The sequence below is a fragment of the Parambassis ranga genome, chromosome 7 (genome assembly GCF_900634625.1).
Source record: "Parambassis ranga chromosome 7, fParRan2.1, whole genome shotgun sequence".
Lineage (NCBI taxonomy): Eukaryota > Metazoa > Chordata > Actinopteri > Ambassidae > Parambassis > Parambassis ranga.
Window position 1 is genome coordinate 5,416,731 of NC_041028.1, and position 16,128 is coordinate 5,432,858.

Sequence of the window (16,128 nt, forward strand, 5' to 3'; positions counted from 1 at the left end):
TGAAGTGTGATGTAATTGCCTGTTAGAAGCCTCTTATTAAGGAAGGGGGAGTCAGGAATCCATGATGCTAAGTGCCAATTAACCCTTCCCATATGTGACAGTGTAACGGTGGACATCTTTGGGGATATGTGTTTGTGCTTGAATGTGTGTGCGTACATAAATAGTCCATGTACGTGTATGAGCACTGTTGTTCATGCTTGCATTAAGAAGCCTTTTTAACAAAGGACATAATATAATTCTAATATTCAATTTTCTATAAATGAACTATAAGCAAAATAGCAGCAAATCTCTCTTTGCTACAGTGGATTATTTGTGAAACAGAAAAGCCTTCTCCTGCTATTTATACATAATTAATGACAATACTTTCTAACAAGCCATCAGGCCTAAATGCTATGAAGACATTAATAAACGACAGTGAGTTTCTCACCTTTTAATTAGCCATCAAGTCTGCAGATATAAATGTTCTCCAGAAGTAACAGTCACACTGTCCATTAGTGCTCACAGAAAGTGATGCTGGAGAAGAGTTTTACACAACCTCAGATCTCCTTGATATTGATCATATTGTGAATGTTAAAAATATAAGACAAACAAGAGACTTTTTGGTGTGTCTTGCTATGATAAACATGTGTACCGATTTTCGTGCACCTACTCCAAACTAAGCCAAATGCGAGGGGTGTTTTGAAAATTTCAAGGGGGCGCTGTAGAGCCATTTTGCCCCGCCCCTTTGCAGCGACCACAAAATATAAAATTTTTCGCCACCCCTGATGAGTGTGCAAAGTTTCGTGAGTTTTCGTGCATGGCAAAGGGGTGAAAAATGCAGTTAAACAGGCAGGCAAATAATAATAATAATAATAATAATAATAATAATAATAATAATAATAATAATAAACACAGCAATTACAATAGGGCCTTCGCACCACTCGGTGCTCTGGCCCTAATTATTTATTTAGTACAGTTTAGGTTAGTTAAAAGATCCGTCTCTGTTTAGATGTTAGAAACACAGATAGAGAAGCAAGGTCCCACTGCCCCCATGAGAGACTTTATTTAGTAAAAACCTATGTACACTTTGATATGAATTATACATATATGTTCATCAGTTCACTAAAGTCCACAATCCAGTTGTTTATTCCAAACAAAGAGTCCAACAAGCAGGAGTCATAAGAAATTGACAACAAAATAGAAAGCAGCCAGGGTCTATACATACACACAGATGAGTGATTGGCTGATTAGATGGAGGTGAGTCCCAAAAATGGCGGGAAAGTAAACAAAGAGAGGAAGAAGCTAACAAGGTGACAGGAAAACAAACCGATTTCAAAATAAAACAGGAAGTGAACAGATAAAGTTCATCCAGATTATCACAAGATGACAGTGTACTGTGAAGGCTTCATAAATGTAAATCCTGACCACGGCTAAATACTCAAACCGGAGGTATGTAAGTGTTTTAGAAATAGGATATGTCCACTAAAACTAAGTAAAGGTCCAGCTGTGGCAGAAAGGAAGGAAGAGAAGGGAAGATGAAAATCTGAATAACCCTCTCGACCTGAGCAGGAGAAGCAGGTGGAAGGGGAAGTGATAACATTTATACACACATCCACTCATTCATACATTCGTGAATTTAAGAAACCTGCGCTACACACTGTAGCATCTCAGGTCTTTGAGTCAACCATAATCCCGGACAATTAATCAATAACCATCAGCTGCAGATCTAATGGACTGCAGTATTAAGAGTACCCACACAGTAAAACAGTTTAGAATGCATGAATGTGTAAGACAATTATTATTATATTATATAATACACAGATTTCTTTTTTATTTGCAGAATAGAAATAGTGTCCACATATGCTTATTTTTTTCTGATATGCTTTTCTTGTCAGTATGTCTCCAAAGCGGACATACACAAATAAACCCATGAATAAATTCAGCCAGCAAAGCACGGATTGTTCAAGAGGGAGGGGTTTAATCCTCATGTACTCCTGAATATTATGTAAAAAGTCTGTACTCCTCCTGATCCTGCTGACCCCTACAGTCACCAGTTGGTACAGGCCACAATGCCGTAGCCCACTATCAACCCCCTCTACACACACACACACACACACACACACACATACACACACACCCGTGTCTAAGCTGTACAGCTCCCTACAACCCTACTGATCCTGTCTGACAGTGTGAGCAAGACAGGACTGTGTTATGTGTGAGACACAGAGAGGGAGCTGAGATGAGAGTGTGAAGCAGTGAGAGGGAAAACCTAGAGAAAAAAAAACAGCAAAGGCGATCAGAAAGACAGAGGGGAGGAGGGAGGGAGTCAGCAAACACAGCAAAAAGGCAGAGCAGGGGAGAAGAAAGAGAAGAGAAGAAAGAGACACACTGTAAAAGGTAATGGGAATCTTTCATAGTCCTTGGTACCAAAGTCAAGAGATGCAATGACTAGATGACCATCCAGTGTGCACACCAGCATCCTGTCCCAGAGCCTTGACAGGAGTGGGACAAGAAAAATCTACAGCGAACAATCTTTAACCGCTACCCCTCATCACTGGATCATGTCGTCTACGGGGTCAACCAACCACAACAAGCGTCTGGCATGTAAGTAACCAACAGTGTGTTAGTGAACAGAAATGCAGCCGTAACTTTACGTCCACATGTGCTGCAAATTACTCATATGTGTCATGTATCACCACAGCTCATTTAATCTGTTCAATGAGCCTTAGGTCACTCAAAACTAATCATTCAGAGCGTCACAAAAAGGCACTTAAGTCAGGCATGTTTTATTAATCATCAGTTAGCTCTACAATAAGATTACGAAGTGCCTCTGTCTGCATAGTAGGTATGACTGTTATGTAATTTTCTCTGGCAGTGTTCCTGAAACTGTTCCCGATGGATTAATAAATTATTACTCACTAGAACAGTACAGTTACATTACTTTCTCAGCCTTTTCCTTCAAGGAACCTGTAAAAGTAATAGCAACAACACAACAGCCATGGGTCGTCTCTGTTTGGCTAAATTAGCCTGACAGCCTGACTGTGGTTGATGCAGATGTGGTGTCATTAAAGTGAAGGGATAACAACTACTTCTCACTAAGTTAAAGGAAGAAGGACTTCATCGGTAAAGACTTGCTGACGCATATAGTAACACTGCTTTATAATTGGGCCCCACAACAGCTGTTTTTATGTGTGTTATCTCCCCTACTTGCTGCTTTAATGAAATGTTCCTGCATATGAGCATTAACGTATAGACTGAGCACTGAAAGCCCTGTTTTGATTGACCTGAATAGACATCAGTGAGTATGGCTGGAGGTCATGTTTGCATTTAGACCTGAGTGATGTGCCTTAATGGTTTCAGGAATAGGAATACAAAATCTGACATTCATAGAGCGGCAAAGTGCAAGATCTAATCACAGCGATAGAAGAAGAGATGAGAGAAACTCAAGCAGATGGAACACAGATATGCATTTATATAATGTGTTGATATTCTTACATATTCTTCCTGCAGTATGACGTAGGCCAGCATGATGCTGTAGTAAGAGGCGGGACGGCATAAATGACCAGTCTTAATTTACTTTCTGCTCTCTCTGGGCAGCAGTGATGGGAGTAGGGAAGCACGGTGGGGGGAGGTGGCTGTTGTGGTGCAGTGATCTCACTCATAAATGATTTATGCTTGATGGACTGCTGTGGCTATAAGGCCAGCAGAAAAAAAAACAAAACAAAAAAGAGGAGCCGCTTGGCTCAGTAAATATTAGCCATAATTCCTAAAAATTATGCAGCTGTGCATCTGTGAGAGATGGGTGCCACCATCATCTGAGACCCTGGGGGGGAATTAGGAGATGGAGGAGTGGAGAGGGGAGGTGGAGTTTGAGATAGATGGGCTGTCAGATGTGACTGGCCATGCAGTGCAACTGCTTTACTAGCTCCCTCTCACACATAAACACCCAATCTCTCTGCTCAGTGAAAACAGAAAGATGATCATGGGATTTCTTTCCACTTGCCACAAGGGAGTTGAATGCTACACCATGTGACTCACTGGTTCAATAGGAACATTTGTTCCCAGCTTCCAGGGCAAAGACCAGGAACCCTTTATGTATGACTGCACCATTAAAATAACACAGTGCCATGTGAGAACTACATGTTTTCATCATAGAGAAGATATTAAGGAAAAGACGATGAAAGAAATCTATGTGTGTTTTGTTACATTTGAATGAATATAAAGATCTGGAGGGGCTGAAAGATCAGAGGAATTAAAAAATCATGTGCTTTGGCTCAACTGTCACCTCTGGCCCTGGAGCTCCCACCCTGGCTCCGTCTGCATCACAACCTCTGCATCTTGGTTAGATTCCTAGACATCAAGAGGTGTTGCTGTCTGAAAGAGTAATAATCTGGAATGCAGACTAGAGAAAATATACTTTTACTCAGTGTGTTTTTCTTGACACACATCAAAATGCACAGCATCCTGTCATCTTTGTATTTGTCACTGTGAGGCTTAGCTGAGGCAAGCAAGCCGTTAAAGCTCTTTACCTCAAATGACTGACACTACAGTTACTTTATATGAGGAACAATACACAGCACCGCCAGGTTGCATAACCACATTTCACTTTCTTTGAGAAACTTCTTTCAAGAAAAAACATTTCTTTCCTACAGACTCAGCTAATATGTGTTTAGATACACTACAAATAAGGAAGTGATCAAAGCTGTCACAACAACAATGTGTTGGGTTTACAGTGTCAGGCGTGCAGCTAAAGGATTGTGCCAGTATTATGTAACAGTAAGACCTGCGGAAGTACTTACAGGTCAGTGTGGGCTGAGATGGAGCAAGGGTTTCTGGTCGAGGGACCGTCGGGTCCTGACACAGATAACTCTGTGTCATGCAATTTCTAAAGGCAGTTCTTAGAACTCTAAGAAGACATTTGTCTTCCTGTCCCCACCTAGAATAATCCATTCTAAACACCATAAGGTCAGAGGAGGACCTACAAGTGGGGGAACAGGGACAGTTGCTCCCCTCTTCTATTGGGCTTGTCTTACTTACCTAAATTATATCCACAATTTAATAAAATTAAATTAAATTTAAATTTAGATTAATCCATTTAAAATCACCACAATGACTGGAATTAGGGAAATGATTCCAGCTTGTATTTTTTGGTAAATAGTTATTTTTGTCTACAGACAATGGGCACGTATATTTAATGACAATAATCAGTTAATGCCCCTAAAACTATAGAAAATGTGAAGTTTTGACATGAATTCAGCATTTTCTTGTTCATTCCTTGTTGCTATTAAAAATAGATCTGAATAATTGGCCTCTGGATGTTATGAGGGAAGATATGAAATTGAATGCATGATGACCTTGCCATAGAAAAAATGAAAGGAAAGGAAATAGTGTAGCTAGTCTTGAAGTGAGACTCATTTCTCTTTTTATGGCTCATGATACGAAGAATTGATGATAACATAACTGTTATTGTCTTGCAGTGTAATCATTGACAAAATGAGTTTGGGATGGAAGCTGCTGTCTGAGTCATTTTCTGCAGACATTAAATCTGAATTTTATTACAAAAATGTTTTTTATAGTCCATCAGTGGTTGTAATTACCATGGTGTGTTTTTAGTGATGTGATACTTTCCTGGTTTTATTTTCTTTGTCACCTTTTTCTGTCTCATGATATCCTGAGGCCCAAACCTTTTTAACTGAGTAAAAGTCAGCCTTCACATCTGCTCTGTTCTCTGACCCACCTACAGTAAATCTGTTCCATGTGACCTGTATTTTGTAGCTGAGATAAGGGTAAAGCAGCAGCCTAAGACTGAACAGATTGTCTGGATTGACTTTGAGGACTATTTTTGCAGACTTTGTGCACAGTAACCCTTGCCCACAATCATCTTGCATGTCAGTACATTGAAAATGGAAAAAAACAAAAAACTAATTAGCCAAGAGGATCGTGTGCAGTTAATAACCCATGTTGCAGAGGAACAAGGGATTCCCCCTGTGAAGACTCTGAACACCATCTGAGTCTCAAACAGAGCATGGTAGTATGTGCCCTCAGTCAGTTTGCAAGGAGACCTCCTACACGTCTTCCACAGCAGGGTGGAAGGAAACTCAGAGGTTATCTGGATGAGTCAGTCGTTTACATACATGTTTATCTCCCACGCACAAGCGGACAGATGGGGGACGTGCGGCCATGTGTGGGTTGACTATGACTACTGGCCATCTTGATTTGAGTAATGGAAATGATTTTTAAATAAATAGATGAAAAAAAATAAAGCAGGAGTCAGAGACAGGGAGACAGAGAGAGAGAGAGAGAGAGACAAAGAGACCTCGATAAGGCCCAAAAGGCAATGCTGAAGTTTACATAAGCTGTGCAGCTTCATCATTGTCAAGCCTCATCAGTGCTGTAACAGCCTTCAGTGACTGGTTTATTTTGTCACAAGCTTCCTTCTGCCATCAAGTGACGATGTGGTAAAGCACTTTGTAAATATGTTTGCTATGAATAAAGATTATTATTATAATCATGCAGGCGGGTCAGCAGCAGCATGTTCAGTGTGCTGTCTTGCAATATAACCTTGGTTTTACGGCTTATAGAGGCACAGGTGGAGCTATTTTTCTATTTTAAACTAATTTAATATAGCAAAGTAATACAAAGGGGAAACCAATGCAGAAGCATCATCTTACAGTGTCACCCTGCCACACCATTATCTGGAAACGTGTTGCAGTGTATGTATACGCATGTGCAGGAACAGCTGCATCGCAACCTTGCTAATGCCAGTATCCACAACAAAGATAAATATCTCAAGCATGCTCCAATGCATCTGCTTTATCTGCATTCATGTCTGGGCACAGGTTTAAATTTAACAACACTGTGAGTTTCATGTCATTGACTGTGCTACTGCCAACTGCTGAAATATCAGCCAAAAAAAGCTGTGAACAACAGTTTCCTGCCTCCACACACAACTTGAATGACACAATAAAGGCTTGTCATTACTGGATGACAGCGAAGACACACCCCTCTAGGGTAATGGAAGAGTGATTGACAGATTGACTGGCTGGGTCTCCAGAGATGAAGATGTCTGAGAAGGGTGGCTGGGTGGCACAGATGCGCTGCAGTGTTTGTTTTCAAACAGGAAAAAAGCAGAGCTCAAACAGCCTGAAAGGAGATGTAAATGTTGCAAAGTAAATGTTGTTAGTGGAACCAGCCTTAATTCCATGCTGGAACCATCTGCTGACAACATGTAAACATGTTAGTCATGTAAGACTGTTATGCAGACTGGGTGACCCAATGAGCAGAAACTAAACAGCATGAATGCATAAGCACATGTACAGTCAATGTGAAAAATGTGCTTACAGATTTACATGACACACACACACACAAAAACAATGGTGACATGAGTCAAAGTGTCAGCTCATGGAGCCCAGGGGGAAGAAGCACTCTGTGTGCTGAGGAGGATGTAGCACTATTACACAACCACAGCCTGTCAGCCTGACAGAGGTCAGTGTGCAATAGGCTGTACACCACAGGACAAAAATCTTATTTTAATTTTCAAACACAGATTCCAATGTTTGAAAATTAAAATAAGATTTTTGCAAATAAAATTGTTATGCAAAAATGTCACATTTTGTATTCATGCAGCTACTGGATATTGTAACAAATATATATAATGCTCTTAGCCTGTTGTTGAATCTGGTTCTTCTCATTAGAACTTCATTGCCTTAGGAAAAGTCAGGGATGCCGAACATGACAACACAAAGTAAAACAAAATATAAAAGAAACACAGAATTAAAGTATGTGCAATAAGTCAGTCAAAGAAAGAATGGCAATTGTTTGTATATAAATTATTATTATTATCTGAAATTGTAATCCAAGTCACTGTATAGTATTTTGAATCATTATGTATGGCTGCAGCATTTTAAACACTATCTGACATTGTCACCAGCTGTCAACTTTTTGTTATCTTTTATTCTGCTGTTGCTTAACAAGATACCTTAATGTTTGGAAGCTAGACAAGCCCAAAGTAAAAGCCTGCAGCAACCATAAAATGTGACTGGGCTTGTTCCCTGTGTCATAAATTTGCAGAACAGTAGCATTGAGAGACCAGCGGGAGAGCAACGGGTTTAATAGCTGAAGTAATTACGTTGCTTCTCACTGTTCCTGAGAAACACTGGAGAAACCACAAACAGCTCACATACCACCCGCCCTTAATCCACCTCATTTGTTGCCTTAATTGTTTGTAGACTACAATGGAACTAGTTTTTATACCACTGCCAGTGTTCACAATGGGTATTAACTCTTATGAACTAAAACTTAAAAGGAATGCAGGTCATTAAAAATATTTTTTAATATGTACAACAGTTTTCCGTATTTCCAGACTATAAGCTGCACTTATAAATGTGACTTATACTCAGATGCAACTTATATAGTAAAATATATAATTTAACATGTTTGTTATTTTCACATTGACAGCCGCTAGGGGGCACTCTAGGCTTGTCAACCTCCAGAGTTGGCAGAGTTGTTCAGAAGTGACACACAAATTCAATGGATTTAGTGATTTGGAGTGAAATCGAGAGTTTGATAAACTTGTTTTGTTATGTTCTTTATGCTATAGTTACCTGAATAATAGCTGAATAGACAGCAATGCCTTACGTTAGCATACCATATACATAATCAGCCTGTTGTTCTCTACTTTAATGTTATTGTTATAATTTGCCTTTCAAGATGAAATGTCTGTTCTTGGTGTCAGATTTGATAATATAAATGTCCAGTATATGTTTTTTTCTTCTCCATTATAGATTCCTTGGCTGATGTGACTAATAGTCCCGTGCGACTTACATATATTTTTTTCGTCTGGTGTGACCTATAGTCCGGAAAATACAGTACCCGAACCACAACTCCGTGACCTTTCTAACTCTAACCCTAACCCTAACGGAGAGCTAGGGTTAGCATCTCGGCCATAGTGAGACATAGAGCCTCCAGTGAGACATTTCCATAATGGTCTCAGTGAGCCAAATGCATTAAACTTTGAACCACAACTCTGTGACCTTCCTAACTGCGAAACACATACGAGGCACATTTGAGTAGGGGTGAGAAGCTTTTTGTTAAAAAAAACTTTTTGTTTATTCGTTTTCGTTAGGAAGTCAGGGAATCACCTGTATTTTTGTTTGAATTTATTTTCTTTTGTTCAGGAGCTGAGAACCTTAGTTGTTCTAAAGTTTTCTGTTGCCTTAGTTCGTTTGTAAATACATTTTTAAATATTTCATTTGCCGTTGGTATTTTTCATATCTACCTTGAGAGTCGGAAAAGGAGGGAAGAGTCACTTTATGTTAAAATTAGGTTTCCCCTAAGCCGGTTGTAACACCTCACAATGGCCAAGATAAACTCAGGAATACAAAATATTTTATCATCACGGGAAGAGAAGTCACCAGCATAACAGTTCAGTCGTGCTAAAATAATTTCACAGAGGTTTTCTAATTAGCCTCAACATGATTAGCTAACACAATGTACCATTAGAACATATGAGTGATGGTTGCTGGATAAGGGCCTCTGTATACCTTTGTATATATTCATATTTTAAAAATCAGCCTTTTCTACCTAGAATAGTCATTTACCACATTAACCAGTCTAGACTGCATGTCTGATCACTTTAATGTTATCTTCATTGAAAAAAAATAAATTTTTGTAAAAAAACAGACATCTCCAAGTGACCCCAAACTTTTAAATTGTAGTGTATTTACAGTATGTTTGTTGTCATGATGCATGGATTTTCACCTTTACTTTTCAAATAGGCTGCAGCACGTTGCTTGCTCACTTTTATTTCTAAAGCACAGACAGGCTGCACAGAAATTAGTTACTGTTTCATTTCCTGGCATTTGTAATTGCTGTGCTGTGTTACAACACAGACAATAAAACAATGAATTAAATTTGTGTCTTTAATATGTTGAGATGAGAAATAAGAAATTTTAACTTTGATAAAGTAGATCTGCACTTGCCTGTATTAATCTAAAACTTTTAGAATTTTAGTGGTTCTCATTTAGGGTTAATTCATTCATTCATTCAAGCATTACAAAACAAAACATCTACAAAAAATAAACAGTAAAATCTTCTCAGTAACAAGTTATAACATTAAGATATTGAAACAACAAAACACTTAATGCTCTAACACAAAAAAATCCACTGTAAGAAGAATTATCTTGACAGATATTTTGCTTTGATTTATGATATTTCATCTTAGCTATATTCCAGTTTTTGCAGTGTATACTGGCAAAAACACATTTTTTATTCTAATTCAAAACATAGGTGACCTTTAACAGATGTGGCTGCCATGTGCCATGTGGCTGTTTTAAAAATTTTTTATGTGTCTTCTTTTCTTGCCCAGCTGAGACAGACAACTCTCAGAGGGTGCTGGACAACAATGCCACTCAGCACATGAAGCTGAGGGAGAGACAGCGTTTTTTCGAGGAAGTCTATCAACAAGATGTCGATAACTACCTGCCCTCTACACACCTACAGATTGACTGCCGGAAACGTGAGTTACTATTCTACCTCTAATGGGACCCAAATGACTCACTGATTTCACTGTGTAGATATTTTCTATATACTGTTTTGCTGCAGCCCCCATGGGTAGTATTTCATCTATGGAGGTGAACGTAGACACCCTAGAGCAGATGGACCTGATGGACATATCAGACCAGGAAGCCCTGGATGTGTTCCTCAACTCAGGCTCGGGAGCAGATGAGGGAGCGCTGGCATCTCCTATTCCAGGTGCACATTTGCCTCTGAGCCACAATCAATCTACTGCTACTTCACTGTCCTGCATGTATTTCAATTAGATTTTTCAATGCAGATTTTGCTAGCATGTGATTTAGTGAGGGACTTGGCACCACATTACCCTCAGCTACTTACTTACTAACTGTTTAATTAGTTTTTAGGCTACTTTTATGGACACAAATCTTCCTTATTTAGTTTTGGTCGATGTTAGTCAAAAGACTCTGTGATATGTTATTTCTCAAAGTCAAATTAAGTTAATGTACAGTAGCTGCTTTTGTTGCAATATTTTGTTGGTTTCAGTGTTTTGCATTTAGAGGTCAGGTGTGAAGCGTTTTCTGAGAATAGCACTGATATATCAAATTCAAATTACAGAGGGTGAGGACGATGATGAGGAAGAGGAGGAGGATGAAGATGCTGAGGTTGTCTACAGGGAGCGTGCACCTTTGAAACGGCAAAACGAAGTGTACCGTGGATCGCAGTCTCGCATTTCATCCACATCGTCCGGCTCCAGCGACATCAGCGCGGGTGGAGCCGACACACCGGTGATCCAGTCAGATGATGAAGAAGTCCACGCTGACACTCTGCTGCTGACCTCTGTTCCACAAAATAGGGATGAGGAAACAGAAGAGGAAGATGAGGAGGAAAGATGCCTTCCAACGCATAAGGACTGAATTTTATTCCTAAAGCCTAAAATCTATTTGTTCTCTTTGTTTGCACATTTGCATACCTTTCTCTTTCATACAGTGACAATCCTGAGCATGACTGACCAGGCTGTGATTTATTGTGTCTTTTGAATGTTTTCTTAGATTTTATTTAGACTTTGCATAAATTCATTTCAATCAGGAGAGATCAAGTTACAAGACTGTAGCCTATATTGATTGAATACAAATGCAAAGTGTTTTAACTTTTAGACCACCATGAAGTGACATAATTTGAGAAGGGGGAAGAAGGACAAAAAAAGGTTCTCTCCCACTAGGTCTAGTAGTGATGAAGGAGAGGATCAGAGGCTGACCTGGCTAGGGCTTCTGATTGGTGGTCTGAAAATAAAATAAAATAAATTTTGTGCTTAAATCTGATTAGCTGCGTGGGCAAAGACATGAGCACTGATAGGAGAAGGAGGTGCGTCTATTAATCAGCTGACTAGAGCATGAGGAGAGGAGTGAGGGGGAGAGAGAAAGAAAGAGAGAGAGGGAGGGAATAAAAGAAAATATGGAGGAAAAGTAGGAGAGAGCTGATATGAGAAGAGGGCGGAGTGAGTGACCCAGGAAGCTTGTTGTGGAAGTGAGAAATAGAGAAAGTCTTTTGACTTAACTTTTGCTCACGAGAACTGAGGCTAGAACCAGCCATTATAAGATCATATACGTTCTCAGCTCTGCTTCAGCCCTATGAAAATAGCAAAGGGGATTAGTAGATAGATTCCTGTCTGAGGTAGGGGAAAGGAAGGAGGAGAAAAGGAGAAGAGTGCCTGTAAATAAATGCTTCTAACATGCTGAATCAGAAGAGGAAGGAGTTGAATTTGGAGGCCGAAGTCATTGAAGTAACAGCGGAGGAACAGGTGTGCTTGGCATGATCCAATCAGTGTCAGACCCAGAGATTCTTGGCAGTAGTTCTACACTTACATGCAAATTATATGAGTCATATAATTTGCATTTAATGTCACTGATCTGTACTAACATGCTGGCGTTGTCAGTTTATCAGGTGTTTTTCTCTTATTGCCAGAGGGAATCTCCATTTCCACTCATTTTGTAAGCACAGGCTCCCAGCAGCCATGTAAAGAACGAAAATAGGAAAGAGAGGATAGATAGAAAAGAGGAAAGTCAGATTCACTGAAAAAAGTCTTCTTTACTATCATTTTGATCATAGTTATTAGTTATTAGTTAGTAGATAATACTGACATGTCACACTACTAACTCTTAGCCTAAAGGAACAGATTGATAAATCTTCTTGTGGCACAAAAATCGCATTAGGCTAGATGGATCATCTGCAGCATTTTTAACATAATCCCATTGCTGTTTCTTTAAATGATTTTTAAAGTAATTGTACCATTAACAGGTGATTTAACTGGACTACAAATGCATCTCTTCCTGTTGTTTCTAAAGATCAATGGGTCACAGTGAGTGCAACCCCAAAAGCTTTTATATGAACCTGTTGCTGTGTGCATGTGGAAACTATTCACAGCATCATGAATGGCTCTGTATCTGTAAATGCATGCCGTGTTGTTCTTGTTAGTGACTATTTCCGATTTTTTCGCTGCTGTTACGTGTTGCATTACTGAACTATGCAGGTGACTCCTGTACTCCACGCGAGGTGTGACTTGGCCACGGGGAGTGTGAGTGATTTATCAGACACAGAGTCGTGTGCGTATGCACAATGTAAAATACATTTCATCTGTTTGCAAGGGGATGTGAATGAGGGTGTGGTGGATCCCATGGCTACTTCCACTTCAATACAACCTCTTTTGTTAACAATCTGTATCTCTGACTGTAACTAAAATAATTTAATAAAACAGAGGATGTACGCTCTGTTATTGCTGGTCTTTTACATTCTGTGTAGTCTCACCACCATTATAAGTTTGTCATTTAGATCTAACTGATGGCAACCACAGGAAGCAAAGTTGTATCACAAGTATGACTAATGACAAGAGAGATTATCTTGTGATCAGATCACAACAGACACCACGGTGCCTAGCTTCGAACCTGCCTTTATTTCGGTGCACAACTGTAGAGTTTTGCAGAGATGTCATGATTTGACAACTAAAAATGGTCTCAATAGCACCTTAGTGCTGGATGCATAAATGTAAAACGGACACACAAGGTTAAAAAAAAACTGCTGCAGCTCTTTACAAAGGTTTGAATGTATAATCAAACAGAATCCTGATCCATACTGACTGGATTAGGGATCCAGTTTTTCTAGTTTTGCAACCGTGCCATTACTAAACTCAGTTGACTTTGACTACACATTATTTAATAGTGCTGCCTGTGGTAATGTTTACCTGCTCAGAGCTACTGCCATGCTAGATCTTCTTTTAAACCAAATTCTCAGACCATTTTAAGTGACTTCAGTCATTGCTTTGTGCTTTATTTGGAATGAAGTATAAAGAAAGTAAGATGTAGGTAAAGTCCTGCTTTAGTCACCCTGACTGACACCACTCTACATTCAAAATAAAATAATCACATGATTTATTGAAGAGATTTTTACTTTAGTAATCCCAGAGGGAGATTGTTTAAGGCTGCTGCCAAGCAGTCATACAATGACTAGCAAGGCATGCCACACAGGCAGTGCTGGTGAAGTGTCTAGCCCAAGGACACACAACAATGACTTAGGGAGGAGTTGGGATTGAACCACCACCTTCTGGTTATTGGACAACCCTGCTATACCACTGTGTCACTGCTGCCCCCCCCCCCCCCAAATTTGACATCTTGGAAAATTTCCAATCTTTGTTTTTAGGTGTTTTTTTATTGAAATTAGAAGAGGAAACCACCAGTTTGAACTATGGCACTGCGCTGAGTAAGAAATGCAAAGTCTTCTTCGCTGAAATATAGCGGAGTATAAACCATCTGGACCTGAATGAAGTTGCATGAGATGAAAATTGTCAAGCGCTTGTCTCCAATAAATGTATTCCAACACTCTATCACATAATTTCTTTCTTCGAGCACGCTGATTTCCTGGGAAAACCAACATTTGACCTTGACCCTGAGGCGGGTTTCAATTAGAAACCCGCCTCAACCTGTTTTTTAGGATTCGACATGCACAACCCAAGAAGCCTGTGACCTTTTTTTTCTCCCCCTGGCAAACATTTTGCAGTGTATTAAAAACCTGCTTCTCTGATGTGTTATATTACCATTATACCATTATAAATACATTTCAATACCATCAGGTTTATAACAGCAGAACAGACTCACAAACATGGTGACAACAACTTGTTTGCATTGCAGAGACATAAACACATACCTATGGCACATCACAAAGAGAAAGCTTGTTTTACTCACAGGTCGAACAATTTATATAATAGAGGGCAAATAACTCTTGTGTGACAAGCAGAATAACTCACTCAATCAGTAAAAGCTGCCCTCTCAAATAAAGACAGTGTTAGCCGTTAGCTGTGTGTGAAAAACACAAAAGCAGAAACACTGCTGATTAACGACCTTCTGAAACCACCTCTGTGAAACATGCTATTAAACACCTGAAGGTGTTATTATATTTTATCTTCTCTGATTAATGTGTGTGGAATGTGCATTTCCTCTCACGCTCTGTTTACTCACTGCAGTCACTGCAAAGCACTGAGAACAACAGAGGAAGAGGTAGACAGGACAGAGAGGATGAAGGAGAGAGAAAGAGAGAGAGAGGTGCAGCTAACATCATACATTACAGAGAACAAACATGACAGGTTGTTGATGTTGACAAGCAAGATGAAACAGTGATTGTATTATAGCAGATATCTTTATATACAGTATATATCGTCAGTCAATAAATAGTACGGTAATAGTAATGTATTGGTAAAGATGAGCAGAGACTGGTGTAGGCAATAAGCATTGGAATATTCTGCAGGTCAGCATGCAGGTCTGGAGGCAGAGGGACCTGCAAAGAGAGAGAGAGAGAGAGAGAGAGAGAGAGGCACAAAACTACAAGGAAGACAGCAAACACAGTTTATGACATGAATCACTAGTATGAACCAGACTAATGAGAATAGAGGAGAGGTCAGAGGGTGAGAGGGGGATTTGAGGAAACAGGGAACTGCTCAGTGGATCCTGCTTGTGTCCCCTGACAGCGTAGGCCTATTTAGCAGCATAGCTATGCTAAAAGTTAAGAATTTATTATCTTAGTTGGTTACACAACTACCTCTGTTATTATTATTTTTAATAATATTTATAATCATTTGTTTTGAATGCACAAACAATCTACATGAAAAACCTCTAAGGCATCACAAATGATTTTTTTAATAATGGAGCCACTTCAAAGCAGGTGTGTTGAGCACTAATGAGAAGCTCATGTTGAAAGCTAAATATATAATGAAAGCCTGCCAGTTGATGTTGCCTTTGGCAAGGTGGACACATGACTAGCAGTTAACTATAATTGTGTAGTTAAGTAAGGTCTAATCCCTTGATCGTGTCTATTTTTAGTGATATTTTTACCGAGGAAGTGCTGAAAGTCTACGACTCTAGAAGTAAATGGTGTCAGCGCTCAGTACGTATGTGTAGGTGTAGGTGTATGTGTACGTGTACGTGTATGTGTATGTGTACGTATGCGGAACAGGACAGAATGTACCGAACGTATTGCAAGTGTGAGAGTGAGGCAAACAGAACAGTGTGAAGCAGACAGGGCCTACAAGTTTGAGCTCAAGTTGCATGTGATGTAGGCCAGACATAAATAAAGCATTGTAACATGAGCAGT

General features: G+C 39.5%; 1 protein-coding gene across 1 annotated transcript; it reads left to right on the forward strand.

Annotated features, from left to right (window-relative positions):
* Window positions 1–2,321: 2,321 nt before the first annotated feature.
* On the forward strand, window positions 2,322–13,164 carry LOC114438786 (dysbindin-like). The gene is made up of 4 exons (XM_028410345.1): window positions 2,322–2,583; window positions 10,346–10,495; window positions 10,582–10,731; window positions 11,110–13,164. Exons 1-4 carry the CDS (start codon window positions 2,541–2,543, stop codon window positions 11,406–11,408), a joined length of 642 nt encoding a protein of 213 aa, XP_028266146.1. The 5' UTR covers window positions 2,322–2,540; the 3' UTR covers window positions 11,409–13,164.
* Window positions 13,165–16,128: the final 2,964 nt, after the last annotated feature.